This window comes from Artemia sp. Qi Xiang Cuo, unplaced genomic scaffold (genome assembly GCF_049724085.1).
Source record: "Artemia sp. Qi Xiang Cuo unplaced genomic scaffold, ASM4972408v1 HiC_scaffold_3007, whole genome shotgun sequence".
NCBI lineage: Eukaryota > Metazoa > Arthropoda > Branchiopoda > Anostraca > Artemiidae > Artemia > Artemia sp. Qi Xiang Cuo.
The window spans coordinates 344,283-364,762 of record NW_028300402.1 but is presented as its reverse complement, the minus strand read 5'-3'; the positions used below and the strand labels follow the sequence as shown (position 1 = coordinate 364,762).

At 33.5% G+C, this 20,480-nt stretch overlaps 1 protein-coding gene across 1 annotated transcript in view; it reads left to right on the top strand.

Moving 5' to 3' along the window:
- LOC148938722 (very-long-chain 3-oxoacyl-CoA reductase-B-like) overlaps nucleotides 1-20,480 on the top strand; it is a 56,206-nt gene that overhangs the window by 29,749 nt on the left and 5,977 nt on the right. The window contains exons 3-4 of the mRNA XM_089107589.1: nucleotides 4,831-5,010; nucleotides 19,458-19,673. Of these exons, the coding sequence (XP_088963715.1) occupies nucleotides 4,831-5,010; nucleotides 19,458-19,673 (396 nt within the window). The remainder of the gene's footprint in view (nucleotides 1-4,830; nucleotides 5,011-19,457; nucleotides 19,674-20,480) is intronic.

The following is a 20,480-nucleotide window of genomic DNA, read 5'->3' as shown; positions in this document are numbered from 1 at the left end:
GTTTTTTATAATCCTAGAAACATAGTGAAACATAATTAGTTTGTTTATTTGTACTAGTGTTATTGATATATATTAGATAGGCTGTGGAGTAATAATTTTCGTTCGTTTTAAGTTTCAACTTTGCTCTTTACTTCCCAGGGAAAATTGTTTTTTTAAAAATTAATAATGGTATGGGAAGATAGGGATTGAAGTATACTAGGGCATTCTTATTATTAGTATTATTTATTTTCCAAAACTATAAGTCAAATTTCAATCTGCGCAAAGCATACCTAGATTAGATTGGGAGAAATCAACAAACGTGGAGTGTATCTAACGGAAAAGATTACCAGTTTTAATCACACTTCCACTTTACGCTTTTCAAAATTACTTTTAGACTATGGTTTCCGCAAAGTAAACTTATTATTCTGCTCTAATAAGAATTCAACCGGTTCCGAAAAATGGGCGATGTCGTAATATCAACACAACTTCAGTTACATAATTAGCTAAGACCTTGACACTGATCACATTACTAGAAAACCTAAAAACTTGTTATCCTGATCTTCTACCCGAATAGTTTTCATTGATTTTGCGTAATTTATAGCGCCTATTATAGACTGGATTAGAATTCAAGTTTTCACACACTATTCGGGTAATATGGCAACCACAGTTGAATGACACTTTGGCCATGGCGTTTGGTTATCACGGCTGACTTGGATTCCTTTAAAGTACTAGAGACGAAAAAACATTTTTTGATCCCTGGACCTTAATAATATATTTTCTTAGAATGAAATATTAACGAAAATATTTAAAATATTTTCCCTGGACCTTAAAATTTTATCCTTAATAATATAATTTCAATGGCAGAAATATTTTTTTTTTTTTTTAATTAGGCCCAAATAAATGTTAAACGTATTTTAGGCCCATTCATAATTGATGAAATCGATTTTATACTATTGTTATTTTACCTGTTTCAACAGTATGCAGTTTTTAAGGCATTACCACATATCCGTCAGTGTTGTCACGTTGAACCGTGAAAATAGACAAAATTAGTTATAATTTGACAACGTGCATCATCTGCTAAAGTTTGAAATATTAACAATCCGTTGAATCCTAAGGAAAACATCTTCAAACGAAAGCTTCTGAATCTGTTTACTCCCACATATATTTAGCCTTTTTTGGTGATTTTTTTACCCAGGTTTCTTTTTTTGGTACCCACTGCTGCTAGCGCCTCTATAACTCCATGTGATGGTCTTTTTCATTAAAGCTTAAACAGCTTAAGGCTTCGACATGCCTGTCCTTGGTATGTCAAACATTGATTTAAGAAGGGGAATATTCCCTGAGCTGTCAGCCGTTCCGAAATCCTCTCCAGTTAAGCAACTGATGATATTTAGGGTCTTCTAGAAAACAAGTTGACATATTCTCTAAAGCAACGTATGGAATATCTTACTCAAAATTTTCTCAACTAAATATCAACTTAATTAAAATCAGCTTCGTGGAAGTGAATAAAAACCAAATCCTTTGATTTTTTGAATTAAAATCAACTTGTTGGAAGTGAATAAAAACTTGAGAGCCAAAGTCTCAGGTAGGCGACCGAGTTTTAGGATTGACACATGACCGACAAGTCCCCCGGACTAACAGATGAACGGGACAACCAATATTTTTAATGGCACGGGTAGACGGCAATATATGACCCAATATACAGCACGGGTAGACGACGGGAGTAACTATGACTCTCGTCGGGAGTAGCTCAAATACGTGTGTATTTGCTTTTGAAGAGGCACGCCTGCCTAAAGTCTCAGGCAGGCGATTCAATTTACAGAGCTCAGACATTTGCACTAATACAAAATTAATAATTTATTATATTTAAAATTTTGTTGTATATACAATTGTAAATAAACAGAAAAAAGCAAATAAATTTATTTGTATGTAAGTTTAAAAAAAAACATTAGGCTAAAACGTAATTACTCCATTCATGTTACTAAATATAAATACCTACTTATCTTATCTGCAACGCTTCTGAATCTTTGCTGATTTAATTCTTCTTTAGTGAAAACCATTGGAAATTCCAATTTACTAGATTTTAGTAAATTTAGTAATTTTTTACTGAAAACACCGCTGTTTCTGAAAAATCCATAAAATTAGTATTTTTATGGCACAAATATTTCGTATTTACCAGTTTTGTAGGAGAAACCTGAGTAAACATGTAACTTTACTAAGTAGTCTCGAAAACGCGTGAGAAAAGAGATCAACCTCAAATAAATTGATAAACAAATGATTCTTTCACTAACGGACTGAAAAATTTGTGCTTTTCCCAGATGTGAAAAGTTTACCATGTTAGCTCTTTCACAGATTTTAGATTTTTAAGGTAAAATTTGAGGTTAAGGCAAAAAAGTTGATTGAGTAAATACCAGAAAGTTCGATCTAATCTAAAATCGATATAAAACGTTTTATTTCTGATCATAAAGAAGCTAAATATTTGAAGTCAAGTGAATTAATCGTGGCTCAAAGCCCTGTGTGAGAGTGAGGTTAGGAAGAGTTGGGGTCCCGCAGGCATATAATAAAATTGGAGCATGCGAAAAAATGTGCAGTCTTGCACATGTGGTAACAGCCAAGACTAGATCTAGCTTCACTCCGGAATGCCTTGAACTTTTAGTTTTGTGAAAGTGAGTAAGATTGAGGAGGAGGAAAGGGAGTGGAAAGGCATATTTGGCAACATAAAAAAACAATACAAAATTGGTCAAAGAGTTTTCCTTAATTGAGACGAAATACCACTTTTCCAATAAGAGATCAATATACTCAGATATAATGTTACACATAGATCAATTACATATGGCAGACAAAAAATCACAACCACACAGAGGCTCATAGGGTAGGAGTAAAGCTATTTAAAATTTGGTCATCTTGTTCGCTACAATCGTTTTCAGGGTTTCCGGCACCAGCTATTTCACGGTTAGAACACCTTGCTCCTTTACAATTACCGCACACACTGTCACATTTTAAGCCATTGTTTTGCAAGAATATCGCAGCTTCGAACCCCAAGGTTTACCTCTTTTAGGTCGACTATTTTCTAAAGATAAATTGTGTAGAACTTCGCGTAAAAGTGATGTTTGGAAGATGCAAAGAACCGAAGCATCTCTTCACTAGTGTAGAAATGAAGGTCCCAATTGCCTGTTCAATCTGTCACAAAGACGGTAGAAGGTCAACAGCATTCATATAAAAGTCAGTCCAGAGACTCGAAGTGCATGATGCCAATGACAGTGACACTTTGAGGGAAATTAGCTTACTTGCAAACACTTGAATGGACGGCTCTTGCTTTAGTTCATTTGCTTTAACGCATGCTTCTAAGACAAGGAAAAATACTGAGTGAGAAACTCGAAGCTCGTCTGAACTGTTGCAAAGATAGACCTGATCAAAATCCACTATCGGCGAAATATAGCATATTTGTGCCACTAGTAAGGCATTCAGGGCCCTGATAGCCAATGAACACCCTTCCGCCGAGAGTTTGCTAAACAACATTCGGTGCATATATCAGCTTCAGTATTTCCTCAAAACTAGAAGCTTTAATCAGATATCCAATGGCAGATAAGACGCTTATTGTGTCGTAAAATGTCCCAAGAGTAAGACTATGCGTTTCAAAAGATATCCTATTCATTCAATCTCTGTGATATATTCAATGATTTCCAGTAAAGGGGTTGATCGAATGTCAGAACTGGTATGGTGTCATATTTTTCACACTGAGTACGCACAAAATGAAAGGTAGTGTAAATTCAGGTCGGATCATTCGGGCTAACATCAATCATCCGCATACAGATCAAGGAAGCCTTTCCAGGATAAACCCACGGTGAGGGAAATCAATAATCTGTAGTGTTCCTTGGCAACTTGAAAATGGGATGCGAAACAGTTTTGGCATTTTCCACCAAAGATTCCAATTACACGAAGGGTTTTGTGAGGAAACTCTCAGTAGCTTCTAATATGAGATGGAAGCCTTGCTACTTGAGTTTTGTAGCAAAGAGTAGGTATTTCTCCCGCCTTCAGCGTCTCTTTCGTGCTCACTCTTTTTCGGTATTTTTTTCGGTGAGTGCTTGTGACGACTGCATACGTGTCGTAATTGCAACTAATAGTCCTATGTCGTGGATCGTTTTGTGTCTTATCAATTGTTCTTGCATTGTAGTCTTTATTGTCGGCAACATGATGTATGCAAAAGTTGCCTTGCAACTCCTGTATTTCGATGTTTGCAGACAATGGAGCATTTTAATCAAAGAAAATGTTTTGTAGCAGGATCAACAAGAGCCCATAGCGCTGGGAGATCAGATAGGTTTCGTCTTTCTTGCTGATGATGAACCTTCACGTCGATTCTCATTTGAAGAGGAGTTTTATGGCCTCAGGTCGAATGGTTGACACGATGCTTTGGTCACTGGTAGCTTTTTTTCAATTTTGTATCTTTGTCCACGAACTAGTTCTCCAGGAAGAACTTGCAGAGTCTGTGGCAAGTAGTTCTAATTTTCTTCGAGATTTTTAAGTTGTATATAACATACTCAGTCATATTTTGAGTAATACATATTATATCGCTCTCAAACAACTCAACAGCAACACTAATAATGTTTGTTCCCTTTTGGTCTTCGTTGCTTCAGGGGCGGATCCAAAATTCCCTTAGGGGGGGGGGTGCGCAAAATAGGTTGATCCAATAAACATGCGTTAGGAGCAAGTTTATTTAACGCAAACTTGGGTTAATTAAGGAAATCAAACAACTTTAGACTATTTTAGGGGCAGGGGGTGCCCCCCACCCTCCCCTTGGATCTGCCACTACGTTGCTTTCATTTGCGCAAAAGTAATTTTTGTTCTTTTTTTTAGGTTGAAGACTCTGTAGGTTTTGCTATGAGACTGGTAAATTGCAACTGTATCTCGGTTGTCAGAATGTCAATCATGGTGTTACCTCAAATGGTACAAAAAAGAAAAGGACTCATTATTAATGTATCATCTGCAGCCGCACTACTGCCTACTCCTCTCATGACTATGTATTCCAGCACTAAGGTAAGTACCCAGAGATTGGTCGTAAGACCCCATTCCAAAAGTGAAACTTTTTTTCATTTTGAGGACATCAAACCGAGGATAAATAGTCTATATTATTTTTATACCTCTATTGGTAATATTATTGGTAATAATCTCTGCTATTGGTATGACATATGTGCACCTATTACATTAAGCATATGTGCAAGGCCGTACCCAGGATTTTTTACGGAGGGGGTGTTACCCCAAAAAAATTCGGGGGGGGGGGGCAGGTTTACACAAAAAAAACCTCAAAAAAGCATACAAAATTTGTTTATATCCATTTTTGTTACGTTTTTACGAGTCAGACAAACATTTCGGGGGGGGGGGGTCAAACCCCCTAACCCTCCCTCTGGGTACGGCCTTGCATATGTGATCTAAAACATATTTCTACGAATATGTGACTTTACGTAAAAGGGCTCTAAGATTTCCTTATTTATCACTCATTTTCACCTGAGTAAAATATATAATTCTTCTACACATGGTCGTATACGTTTTGGAGGGGCTTCAGATTAGGCAAAATTAGACAAACCAAATAAAAACCTCGGCAGAGGACGACTTTAAAAGAATTTTTGGCGTATTTGAGGCAGGAAGAATCAAAAGCTGTCATTTTGTCTTATGTTAAATAACCTTTTTAAGGACGTCCATTTTTCAGCACAATTATGGAATCGTGAGAAAATCCATTATTTGCATTCATTTGTAGTAGATGACTCTGTGGTTATTATGTGTAAAATTAAACAGGACTACATGAAAAATATCAAGTCATTATCATTGTTTTTTATTTTGATTTGCGTATTACTATCCTTTCGTTAATTATTGTCAAAATGAACGTGCAAGCAGAATGTTGCTGACTGTATGATGTTTAATCACTGAATGTAACATGTATAAAGCCAAAATTTATCAAAGGAGACATTTATTAATTCTCTACCTGCTCAAATCCTTAGCTCAGGGCCTTGTGCACAACTTGGCCAAGGCTGAGATTATTCCGAAATCCATTAATTCTATCTTAATTTTCTGCTTCACCCTGAAAAAAAAAGATGCTTTGAATACAGAGGGCAAGCTTGAATCGAATACATTGCACAATACATTGCACAAACTCAATGCAGAGACTGACAAGTACCTTTAGATACCCAACCATTGAAAATTGCAGGGGAAGTAAATCTCCTCCCCCCTCCATCTAAGGTAAAAATGGTCAAAAATGCTTTTTTTAGTATTCGGTGGTAAAAAACATGACACAAAGCCCTATTTTCAGACTTTTATCCTTCCGATCACCCGTAGAAATTTTTTTTTACATTGAAAATGTTTATGTAAGCGTTGTTGCATAAGAGCCCAGAAAATGGGACAGTGGAAAATTTTCTGCCGCATGTTGGGTTTGTGTTCGTTCTCACAACTCCTCAGGTACATGTTAGCACATAAATCTACTTATTTTCTAATATAACAAAAACCAAATTATGTGTCACAATGACCAAATGACATTTGGTCATGTCACAATGACATTTATGGTGACCCATCTCATCTTGCTCTCTTTAACGCCATTTTAACCTGTAAGCATTTTTGAAACATCGCATTAGCAGTTTACAGCTGTAATCAAGATAGATGCTAAGGAATTTTCTATTGACCTATAAAAAAATTCTAATTTTGTATTTTAAAGACAATTCTAAGGAACTGGTTTGATGACGTGGGAAAATTCTGAGAATTTTGGCTGTACTTGAAACATTTTGATCAAAAGATTTAATTTTGAGAGTTTGTAATTGTTTTTTATTCACTAGGAATATGGAAGCTGGCTTCTTTTGGCTTATGTTTTTATGTCAAACAACTATGGCTTTGAGGCAAAAAATAGCAATCAGGAAATTTTGCCACATGATTTTACTATTTCTGCTGTAAAATACCACATTTTTTGTTTAATTAGCCTTGAATTGGCAGTAATTTTTTAATGCACCTGCTTATTATAATAGCTTAAACTTAGTTTGTTTGTGGTGCCAAAATACTGCTAGCTGAGCAGTGGTGACAACCCTGCGCGATGAGATGGAATGCCACAGGGCTTCAAGGTATGAGCTCCATTTTTTTTTTTTCAATTTTAGCCACCTTTTTTATGAGGACGGGTTTAATGTAACCGATCATTTCTTTCGCTCAGAAACAATGTCGTCTCCGGTGAATATTTTATCCCTTGTGTGTATATTTAGTTTATCCCAAAGCTAATAATTATTTAAAATAATAATTGCTCAAGCTAGTTGCATATAATAAGTAAAGTGGTTTTACCCCATAGATGGCAAGAAGAAATGACAACATACCTTGAAAAGCAACTGTAAGGCTGCAACTACAGATCATGCACCTCCTTTTTAAGGCGTGTTTAAGATAGTATGTACGTGCTGCTAAATGCAGCACGTACACTTTTGAATATTTCTTTTCTTTCCTCTAGCAGCTAATGAGCTCCGGTCTATTGGAGTAAGGTACGAATGTAGGAACGTTTTTCGGGGGGGGGGGGGCAATGTTAAAAAAAAACTGTTTTTATAATTTTAATAGCAAGTGCCCAGAAACTCAGAAAAATCTAGGATTTAAGAGTGCCGCGCCCTGAGTTTCTTTTTTTGTACGTCCCTGAGTGGAGTCACGAGCCTGGTGGCGTTCCTCCAAAATATATGTACATAGCTGCTGTATAACAATTGCTTCTTGTTAATACTTTTTCTAAGTTATTGCTTTTGATTATGTGGCTTTGACATTTTTATTTTAGCTTGCATTTAATCTATTATAAAAATAAAGTATAGATGCAAACGCTATAAAAAAGTATGGGTTGAATATAGTAAGAGTTGTACCATTCGGCCCTATAAATTTAAAGTAAATTGGTTCCAATATTGCCCCAGTTTTCATGGAAATAAAGAATCAAATAAGTTTTAGAGCAAATTTGTTGTTATTACAAAATACAACAATTTCAATTTTAAGCTCATTATATCTGCGTAGTTACAATGCAAACCTCGAAGTATTTTCAATTTTGAAGTCTCTGAAGTCCTATAAAATTGGCTATTTGCATATTTATTTAGGTTAAAACAAAGAAATTAGGATAAAAAAATAGACATAATGATTGTTTGCTTGTACCAGGACTAAGAACTTAAGACTGAAAAGGTACATAACAAACTGTTGTAATTTGACCTTTGAAATTTGAGCCTGAATTTAAATGTGCCAACAGTTACCAATACCTTACTTAGAATGTAAGGACAAACTGGGGGAAATGCACAGGTGGCAAGGTCTCATAGTGATGTCTTCCTTTTTCCCTGGGTGGGTTGTTGTCCCTCCAGCCCATCCTCATTGCACTAATGTACACGGTTTGAAACAGGTTTTAAAGTAATTAGATTTCTAACTATCTGGTAACATTAAAAATATATCGCCATCTATGATTACACTGTCAGTCATCTACGACTTACTTGGTTTTAGCATTCAAACTATTATGCAACTCTGTCACACTAGACGCATAACAAATGGCTGCAATTAAATTGCTCGCATTTTGAGTTTTCCTTGACATTTGTTCAAAACAAATTTCAGCTACACAGTTGTTCAATTGCGTTCGCCTGTGTGTAATTGCAGAAAATTCTCGAAATTGAAAACACGCAAAAAAATTCTCTTTCTTTTAACACATTTTAATTTGCCACAAGTCAGTTATATTCACAGATATAATGATGTGTGGTACAAAGAAAATATGCAAATTGAATATGGACTTCGCCATGATTTACGATCCAAAAATAATTAAATTTTTACTACCATGTTGCCCATACCAAAGGGTAAATGAAATTGACAGAGAGGAAACTCAAGCTGTTTAACGTAGATTTAATAGACATTAAAAACTAACAGTGCCATTGACAGTACGGTGCTGGTGACTAGGACTAAAAAATATCCAAACAAGCTTATCTTAATTTATTAAATTTCTATTTAACGGTCTAACTTTCTGAAAGTAGACAGTTTTTTAGTTTCTAATGTTATTATAAATTATCGAATAATTAAGCCAAGATCATTCTGCCCAGCATAGACCAAATTAAAAAAAAAAAAATGTGCAGATGTACATTTTGTTCATATATGTATATAATTAAATATATTTTATGTGTATAAGATATGCATGTTAATATACCAATCTAAAGTAAAAATAGAGAATAGAGAATGAAGTAACAAATAGAGCTGTTTTTATATTTAATTTTTCCACAAAAATTCCTGTTAGGGTTTTATAATTTCATCTATGATTTTACTGGGCCATGCTAGACGGTGTAGGATGTTCTTTCTTAACAAGTGTCAAATAACACCAATTAAATAGAAGTGAATAGCGAAAGCTGAATATTTCAGCCATAATTTTATGAACCTTCCTTAGTTTTTTTTTCTTTCGGTTTTAAAGTATTCCAGCTTCATTTATTGTTTTTTCTTTTCATTCTTGTTAGTTTTGACTATTCAACAATAGTCTTTGCTAGAAAATCTTAAAGCGAAACATAATTCGTTCTGAATATGGAAAATGGATATGAAGAAAGATAACGAGCAGATTTTTTGCTATGTTCTTCTTTACTTGTACGTTTCTTTCACATTTTGCATTTTTTTTTTTTTTTATTAATCCTCTTTTTATTGCAAATGTAGAACACAAAGTGTCTAGTTAGGTAATGTGCACGATCTGTCAATGAGTTAAGTTGCTATTTATTTTTTTATTTTATTTTTTTTTTTGGGGGGGGGGGAGGAGGGGACGAGAAAAAGCGAAACATGTTCAACAAGGGAAGACAAGATTGATAAATATCTCACTGTTATACCATCCTAAATACAACTCGCTCTTTTTTTTACCCTTAGCTTATAAATTTTTGATTACTCAGCAAAGAATTATGGTTAGAAGTAGATTCAAATGAAAATTTTCATTTGATTTTTATAACTCCCACAAAAGTCTTTAAAAGGGTTTTTAAGAAATTCTTCTAGTGAAGTAGGACAAAGCCTGTACATTGTTTTTCTAGGTGGCTGGGACAGGTAACTTTTTTTGCCGAAAAATGTAACTGCTCTAACTAAATTTGTCCATCATCTTAAAAGTGACATAACTCTCATCGATTTGTCTAATTCCTTTTTCCAAATCTTATCTGGTTTTGAAAATGCTTAGAAGGTCATGTTTTCCCAAAAAAATGTATTTAATCCCCTGGTCCTACCCATAAAAATGATTATATTTCACAGCTTGGGATTATAAAAATTATTTTTATCGTATTTTAAGGCCTAAAATAACACTAAGAAAAACATCAAATTTTCTAAAAAAAATTTTCACTCGGCTATAAATTTATGTTTTTGTGACATAATTAGCGTCATTTTCATTTTTATTTCAAAATTATAAAGCTTTCAGCATTTTTGAAATATTTTTGGTCCTCTCAGGAAGCTGATGCCTTGTCCTGCGCGTGCTCTTGGTATATGTTGCTTATGAACTAACTGTTTTAGCTATGGCAAACAATCCCAGCCAAAGAGAAACAGATAGATTACTGCCCTATATTTCGGTATTAAAAAGTTTGTATAATTTCATTGCTTTATTTTTATGAAACATCTTAAAAACTCAGTCAGCTTATGCACTTCTAATGCTGAACAAAAAATTCAAAAAATTCGAAAAGTTCTAAATTCGAAAAATTTAGACATACAGGGAAATCCACTTCCTGACAAAATGGAAGAGAAGTACTTTCACCTTTTAATATTTTTTTCTTTTTTTTTTTGCGAGAATCAAACTACTAAAAAGAACAAATAGTTTTCGAGTCACAACATTTCTTATAGGTAAAATTTCTGTTTCTCTTTGGCCTTACTAATTAGTTGCGCTTTAAATAGCTATAACTCTTGTAAATACTGTACAAGTACATATTGTACATATTGGGTTTTTATTTCACTTTCAGGCTTTTGTACATAAGTTTAGCCAAGATATCTCTCTGGAATACAGACCCTCTGGAGTTACTATTCAATGTGTTTTGCCAGGGTTTGTTGCCACAAATATGAGTAGGATAAAACATTCATCTTTGTCAATTCCGACACCAGAAAAATTCGTTAAAGAGCATTTGAAGACCCTTGGTTTAGAAGTCTGGTCTGCAGGATACTGGTGTCATAATCTACAGGTAAAAATATACTTTTTTTAAATTCTTTGATAGTGGTATATATTTATAAGATATTTACTCAACGAGTCACATGCACGTATTTTTCTATGGGTATAAGCAGATTTTGGTAGGGGTAGAGCAGGGGTGGAAAATTTGACAGTAAATAGAAAATAGGTGAACTATAAAACAGTAAAATGGAAAATAGAATAAACTGTATAATTGAAAATAGGTGAATTATGTGAAAATCGTAGGGTATTGTGGAAAAGATGATAAAGTTGGGATATAAAAGCTTGGTTTTACTTAGTCCTTTTGCTAGATTTTTACATTTACAGAAAACTTACATCAGCCTGAAATTTGTGCGTAAACAGTGTGGTTGTAGTCTTTTTTTTCTCTTATTATTAGATAATAGATATCTAAAAAAAGAAATATAATAAATTAGCCACGTATGTGGCATTCTTCTACGTTTTTCTTAAGGGAAGGGCATGGGGAGAGTGAAGTCGTTAGGCAGCAGAAACAAGTGAACTATAGAAAAATCGTAGGAAACTGGGAAAATTGCCAATTTATAAGATTTGGGGTTGAAGTGCTGGCCGGGTCTAATTTTCTCTCTTCTCTTTTCATTCTCTCTTTCTCTCTTTTCTTTCTCTCTTCATTTTATTTACTCAAACAATCTGTTACTTTGAAATTCCTGCATTAAATGAGTAAAGTGTTCCCATTGTTAAACATTGCGTTGCTATTTTGAGTGAAAACCCAACCTAAAGTAAAACTAAAATAAAGAAGATGGAGTAAAAAGAACAAAAAAAACAATACATATTTGTAAATTTTATTTGAGAATATTAAGGACTAATCTATTCTTTTTAGAATGAATGCAAAACAAAAGAAAGATTATAATGTATATTTTTATTTTTTCTAAGAATTACAGTTTCAAATTGGCTTGTGAATGCTAATAGATAACTGCAAGCGAAATTTATATTGGGAATCGCATGGGACCTAAAGTTGCAAAAGTGGCCAAAATAAATTAATAATTTCGAAGATTGAATTTTCCTTTGACTTAAAATCTTCTAATATTTTTACAAATTTTGAAAAGATCAACGAATTTGAAAAGAAACTTCCTATTTGGCTCGTTGGAAAAATGAATTGATAGAATGAATTGAAATATTGGAAGAATGAATGTTGTAGAACTACAAGTCCAAAAATCAGGAGCAAAACATCTGTAAAAATATTAAAAAACAGGTAGTGCCAATTATGCTTTTGAGCAGCTCTAACTTATGAAAATGTCAAAAAGAAATTAATCGATATTTAACATAACCTTGATGAAATGTAACGAGTTGTAGCCTCAAAAAAAGAAATCAATTGAAAGTGGCAATAAAATGAGTCCTTACTGGTAAAATATGGGGCCAGTTAATAAAATGGTTAAACTTCTTCTAAAAGAAAAAGTTTTGTGATAATCTGTGGCAGGCATCCTTTCTAAAGTGTGTTTTGTGTCAAGAAACATATATGGTATTTACTGTTCTGGGATACTCTATACTTACTATTGATGGACAAATGGTCTTAGATCTTGTATGTTTAGCTACAGCTTTAAGTATTGGAATAAAAAATAGTTCAGGACTAAAAGAAAAGAAGGTATTCTCATCATTATCACAATTAGGGGAAAATTTATTTAGTACCACACTTTTTTTGTCGGGTGTTTTGACAGGAGATCCGGCTTTTAATAATCTGTAAAACTTTGAAATAAAGTGGTCAGATAATTTTAATATTTCTCAATTACTCGTCTGAGCGTCAAAAGTATGGATCCTGGCCTGAGCTTCAATTGGATCCTATGATGGTTCAAACGTGGTCCTACGAGAACTCAAGACCTTGATGGTTTGGCAAGACTAAAATTGGTGATAACCTAAGATATCACCCGAATAGGTCCCCATAAATGATTGTTATGTCAGTTCAAAATCCATTTGACTTATTTCTTGTACGTTTCTTTGGGTGGCCTTGGGGTAAACTCCTTTACACGTTGACAGATCAGCTTTCCATATGGTATCCGGTCGTCTTCTCCTTTCAGAAGGCATAAGAGATATTATCCTCCGGGATTAAATCTACCGTAGATCCTTGTAATATCTAGTTACAGTTAATTATTTTATCAGATATTAAATTTTGATTTCTCAGCTGTTCTGTTACAGAGCCTTTATCAAACAGTTCGTGGTAACGAACTGTAGGTAAGGAGCGACCCGGCTCAATGGTAACCGAAACTCTAAAAAACGGAATTTAGATGCCAATAGATACATCAAAAGAATCAGATTTTAATTATGATTTCAAATATATAAGTTTCATCAAGCTTAATCTTACCGATCAAAAGTTACGCGCCTGAGAAAATTTGCCTGATTTTTGAAAAAAGGGAGAAAGACCCCCTAAAAGCTATAGAATCTTAATGAAAATCACACCATCATATTCAGCGTATCAGAGAACCCTATTGTAGAGGTTTCAAGCTCCTATCTACAAAAATGTGGAATTTTCCGTTTTTTGCCAGAAGAAAGATCACGGATGCGTGTTTATTTGTTTTTTTGTTTCTATGAAGGGGGCGCCTGATTTCCAAGCATTATTTAAAAAACGATCAGAAATTAAATAAAAAAAAAACAAGTTTTTTCAACTGAAAGTAATAATCAACATTAGAACTTAAAACGAACAGAAATTATTACGTATATGAGGGGGGTCACCCTCAAGTCAATACCTCACTCTTTACGCTACAGTTTTCTTTTTTTTAGTGCTTTCAAAAGAGCTATCTATTCTAATTAAACGGCCTTTGTGATTCAGGGGTTTGTGAATTAAACAAAAATTGAGCTATTATCGTAAAGAGCGTAGTATTGACTAAGGGGAGAACCCCCTCATATACGTAATAACATATACGTAATAAAAAAACAATAAAAAAACAAGTGATACGGCTCAATAATAATCGAAACTTTTAAAAACGGAATTTTCATGTCAATAAATGTATCAAAAGAATGGGCTTATAATGCTGATTCTAAATATAAAAATTTTATTAAGTTTAGTATTACTCATCAAAGGCTACGAGCCTGAGAAAATTTACTCAATTTTTAAAGAGGGGGGAAACATCCCCTACAAGTGAAAGAATTTTAATGAAAATCACACCATCAGATTCAGCTTATCAAAAAACCCTGTTACATAGGTTTCAAGCTCATATCTGCAAAAATCTGCAACTTTGTATTTTTTGCCAGAAGAAAAATATACGAATATAGAAGTTCGTTACGTAAGTTAATTTGTAAATTACGTCAGAACCAAATTTAGAGACAGCCATTTAGCAAAAGAAAAGTGAAATTTTTATGCAAACTTTGTTTACTTATTCAAAGACGGTGAGCCAAAATAAAAGCTGTATTAACTAAAAAACGATCAGAAATTAAATAAAAAAAAACAAGTTTTTTAAACTGAAAGTAAGGAGCGACATTAAAACTTAAAACGAACAGAAATTATTCCGTATATGAAAGGGGCTGTCCCCTCCTCAACGCCTCGCTCTTTACGCTAAAGTTTGACTTTCTCACAACTCCATTTTTGTTAAACAATAAAAAACTTTAGCGTAAAGAGCGAGACGTTGAGGAGGGGACAGCCCCTTTCATATACGGAATAATTTCTGTTGTGGTACTGCGTTTTAAGTTTTAATGTCGCTCCTTACTTTCAGTTTAAAAAACTTTTTTTTTTTTTAATGCTTTACCTAGAGCCATATGTAATATTTTTAGATGGCCATTGTTTCTTATTTTGTTTTTTTTTATGATTGTTTTGATTATTATTTTTATCACATTATTCTTCTTATATTATTTAGTTGTCTTTAGCCACTATTATTTTCACTTTTAGTTGGTATTTGTCAGTTTATTTGTTATAATTAAGACTTATTATTATCATTATGTTATTTAGTAATTCTTTATTAGTTATTTTATATTTATGTTCTAGCTGATCAACTAACTCTTATGGGGTCTTAGGAACAGTTTTTTGAAGCAGTTCGTAGAAGATTAGTTTTTATTTCAATATCTTTTTATCAATTTATTTTCGTTTTATTAATTTATTGTCCTAGCTCCTCGCTATTTCATTGTTATTATATCTATTTTATTGACATTATCATTATTATATTACTAGTTATTTTACCTCAATTATATACTTTTATTATTTATTTGACCTGAAGTCACAAAAATTTGTAAACTAGTTGAGCTTACTAGCACACAGGGAATTTTATTAGTATAACATCAGTATACATACCCAGATTTTCCCGAATTAGCCCAGGCCTTGAAAAAAAAACTCTGACTTATTAATTATCATCTGCAGAGAAATATATTAATTTATTTTAAATCTATTCATCTACTGTATTAGCTGTTTGTTATTCTGTTACTTTTTATTTGTTAAATTTGATACTATTTTTTAGTTTTTCTTATATTACAGAGTTATTATTTGTTACTTATTAGAAATTTTATTTTTATTTTTAGCTGATCTACTACAGAACCCTCATGCATTTTTTTGAGCAATACGTCGAGACCTTCTGTAGAAGACAACTGGCAACTATTAGACAAAAAGCTTTATTCAAGAGATCAAAAATTAATGACACCACCAGTTCTATCAAAGAGCACAACGCGTAAAACGCTACGCGAACGTTTATAAACGTTCTAAACGTTATAAACGTAGAATATCATTCTTCTGTTAAGTCTCTCTGCAATGAAGTTCTCTCTGCAAGTCGCCCCACCAATAACTCATCAATGTCTTTTGTTGTAATAATGCTGTAAATATTAGTTCATTTATTGCTCAGTTTCTTTGCTTAGGGCAGTGAAATTAACAAATGGACTTGAAGCTTTCTTGTACTGCTTCTGTAAATATTTGCTTGAAGAAATGCAAAGTTCCTGTCAAGTGATGATTTTCTTTACACTCATTTTGCTTTTGTCTGTTTTGTAATTAAATTAAATATTATAACATTTTAATAGAAAGTGTTTACTTCAAGTCTAAGTCAGATTTTTCACTGACTCATTCTATTTTAATAATCTGTTTTTTAATTGGGAACTAGCTCTTAGAAAATTATTTAATTAAACCAACTATGTGCATCATTTTTACTTTATCATTAATTAATAACCTTGCTTTCTAAATTTTTAAAAGGCCACAAATGTATTTAAAACTAATTGAAAAAAAGAGTAGTTCTTCCCCAAAGCTAAAAGGCGAAACCTTTGTTTTCTAATCTAGACCCATTTATCTTTGGGAGTTATAAAATCAAGAGTTGCGTCTCTTCAAGCACAATAAAGATAGGTAAGTATCAATGTCGTATTCAGGGGCCATGTTTTAACACCCCCCCCCCAAAAGTGACAAAAATGCATTTAAACTAATTTTTGATGCGCTTTGAACAGTTTCTTTTTGTTGAGGCGAATTTTTGAATTCTGAACCGAGACAGAGGCAAATTGACAGAGGTAACGCTATCATAAAGATATTCTTCTCTCATGAAGGAGACGTAAAATCTTGCTGTTAGGGTGAAATTTGATTTCTTTCGGCACCAATCATGACTGAATAGTTAAGAACTATAAAAATCTAAAAAATAACTATTATATATAAAAAAATATTTAAATTATATACATATATAAAAAATATAACAAAGTATTAAAATATAAGTTATATATAAAAATAACTGCGATTTTGCCTTGACTTTATAAAAAGTTAAGAGAGTATTTTTACTTTTTGAACGGACTGAAACTTTTGATTGAAAATCAATATTACCATTTATCAAGAGCTAGGAACAAGTCCATTTTCTCGTTTGTTAAGATAGAGTGATCGAGAATAAGTATAAAGATTCAACTTCCCTTTATTGTTAATAAACACGAGTTATTCGAATTAGTAAGTTTGAATTCGTAATCACTGTCTCTTCTCATGTTTAAAAAATAATCAAATGGATACGGGTCTTTCAGGATACAGTTGCGGGTTTTCTAATATTTTGTAAATTATTTGGTGATTATCTTCCCTAACTCCAGTTGCTTTTTTCCCGAGTTACTCCCATTTTTCTGCTTTTTTAATCTTCTTCCTTTTTTTGAGAAGCGTAAATTTTTGTTGTTGTTTCTTGTGATAAAGGAGTGCATCGAGTTCTACCTTTCATCTGACTTGTTGCAAGTTCAGATGCAAGTTGTGACCTATTCATTCAAAATAAAAAATCTTCAACACCCATTATTAGATCCAAAGAAAAAAAAAATCAAGTGAACCAAGTTAAGCTATCAATTTTATTCAAAAATTTATTCAGTTTTTCGGCTGAAAAATCCACCACCCCAGGTTTAAAGCCTCAATTCCTTACAACTATAGTCCTTACTCCCAGTAATTAAATGGAAATTCAGTAGGCCTACCACATTTAAAATCATCTGAAAATCTGAAATCTGAAATTATCTGAAAATAATCTGAAATTATCTGAAATTATCTGAAAATAATCTGAAATTATCTGAAATTATCTGAAAATATCTGAAATTATCTGAAAAAAATGATCTGAAAATAATCTGAAAAATTATTACTGATTTCCAAAGGTGTAATTAATGGGTTTATTAAAATACTCATTACTGAAATCTGGATTATATTCAGGGCAGGCATACAGAGACATGGGAGGGGCTTCTTGTCTTTCCCCCCAAAGAAATAGGGTCTCTTTCTGCTTAAGGTATATTTCACACTTAGGGTCGCAGTGTATGTTTCATTTGCTTCTTTTCATAGTATTTATGTGTCTTACTTTGGCTTTCAATTACCCCTCACCAGGGGCGTCGTTTGGGGGTGGCAAGAGGGGGCAGTTGCCCCCCCCCCAATAATGTGAAGAAAAAATGTATTATACATTCCATGCCCTTTGACTGGACCTTTGATCCGGATATTGACCTCTCTTGCCCCCTCCCCCCCCCAGTAAAAATGCTGGAGATTCAACCCTGCCCCTCACCCAAATCCCCTAATCAGGTAAATGTGTAATTTAAGTTGGCCACATTCTATCGTAGTGCAATACAATCAAGCATGAGTGTAAATTAATTCCACTTCCTGGGTATGTGACCTTTAGAGAAGAAACGGGTTGCGCTCAGACAACATTGTTTGGGATCTACTACAGCCAGCCAGTTCTCGAGCATTACAGCCTTAAATTGACGCTTGTTATGAATACTCGCATCATTCCCAAGTTTAAAAGAATAAATTAAGCTGTTCCAAGCGACACGGCCAACTGATGTCCCACTGGTCTGCGTGATCAGGGTTACTACCCCTTGTGATATATCGCTAATTCTAGTGATTTTTATACTGTCTTTTTTATTGGGTGAATATTTCATGCTGAAATATTCGGAAAAAATAAAATCAATTAAAACTTAAAATCAAACGTTACCACTTATTTCACGTTGCCCCAGCAACGAAAATCCGAGCGAAAATCAAGATATCCTTTATGAAAAGCAAATAACAATAACACCCCTCACCCAAATCCCCTAATCAGGTAAATGTGTAATTTAAGTTGGCCACATTCTATCGTAGTGCAATACAATCAAGCATGAATGTAAATTAATTCCACTTCCTGGGTATGTGACCTTTAGAGAAGAAACGGGTTGCGCTCAGACAACATTGTTTGGGATCTACTACAGCCAGCCAGTTCTCGAGCATTACAGCCTTAAATTGACGCTTGGTATGAATACTCGCATCATTCCCAAGTTTAAAAGAATAAATTAAGCTGTTCCAAGCGACACGGCCAACTGATGTCCCACTGGTCTGCGTGATCAGGGTTACTACCCCTTGTGATATATCGCTAATTCTAGTGATTTTTATACTGTCTAGAAAAAAAATCAGCAAATAAATCACTTGATTGTTGAAGAAGATCACTAAATCAACCAAGAAATTACTAAAATCAAGTGTTTTTTTTTCATCGAGCGGCAACCTTGTGTGTGATCGACTACAAAATTTTCTTGTCTTCCTCTGCTACTATATGTACCAAAATCTAAAATGAGATAATGATTTTAGAATACATGATGACATGTTGTGTTTGAAGTGTTATAGTATTTATATTTTTTGTTGACATGTATCTATGACAAATCTATTCGAAACGGGCTACATAATTTGGGGCCTTTTACATAATTTTAGGCCCTTTTCTCTGGTTTGAAACACTCTGTTTTGTTTTATTACTAAGTTCTGGGACTCCAATTACTAGCTTATTTATTAATTGGAATTCGTGGATATCTATCGATTCTAAATCTTCAATCTTAATTTATTACACATCTGATTCTGACACCTTAGCTATAAATTAGTAATGATTTTGACATCACGGCCCTGATAGCAGTGGTGTAAAATCTAAAAATAATAGAATGCACTTTTAAAATAGATTTTTTTAATAAAAAATACACTTCTTTTTAGGCGTTTGTGCTCAAGTTTAGCCAGGATTTAGCCTTGGAATATAAGCCATGCGGTGTCGTAGTCCAATGTGTGACACCTGGATTTGTTGCCACTAATATGAGCCGAATTCGCCGCCACTCCCTTTCTATACCAACTCCGCAAACTTTTGTCAAGGAACATATTCACACATTTGGTTTGGAGACCTGGTCTGGTGGATACTGGTATCACAAGCTTCAGGTAAAACCAAGCTTTGGATTTCTTTGGATTTCTTATTTTGGATAGCTTTGGATTTCTTTATTTTGAAGTACCAAGAACCGTCAAAAGGAAATTTGATTGCCTAATTGGTTTGGTGGTTGATTATTGGTTAATTAATGGTTAATTAATTGGTTTATTTGGCCTAATTGGTTAAGTGGAAACTTTTACAATCAGCTATATTTAATGAATTAGAAAGAATTGAGAATATCCAATTCTTTATCCAATAATGGAATTTTGATACTAGCCGGTGCCAAATGAATAAAAACGGAAACGTGGAAATGGAAAAGTAAGCAAAAAATAAGATGAGCTAAAACAGAAGGAGCCAAACAGCCGAAGAAAATGTAATTTTCGTTAGAAGATGCTGTTAAGGATTGAATTATCACGGTTTAAAATGTTTTCAGATTTAACTAATTTTGGTTATTTATTTTCACGGCTTAGCGTGACAACAATGACAAAAATATGGTACTGCTCCAAGCAGCTTCGAAGTTTTGAAAAAAAAAAGAATCTCACGATTTTGTGTTATTTCAGTATGTATTGACCAAAGAGGCAGTATTTCCACTCGGCATGGTCCAGAAAGAAGTAGATGAGCCCAAAAAATAAGTAGATTGGCAGTAGAAACGGTTTCAAATATAAGTAGAAAATAAGTAGTTTACACATAAATTATTTGACGGATTTGGATTAGAAATTAGATTTCCCGAGGCTCACATAAGGATTTTCGGTACAATCCCTTTATATGGGACTTTCTAAAAAGTCAAGTTTGGTTAATGCTAATGAAATAAAATATAATAG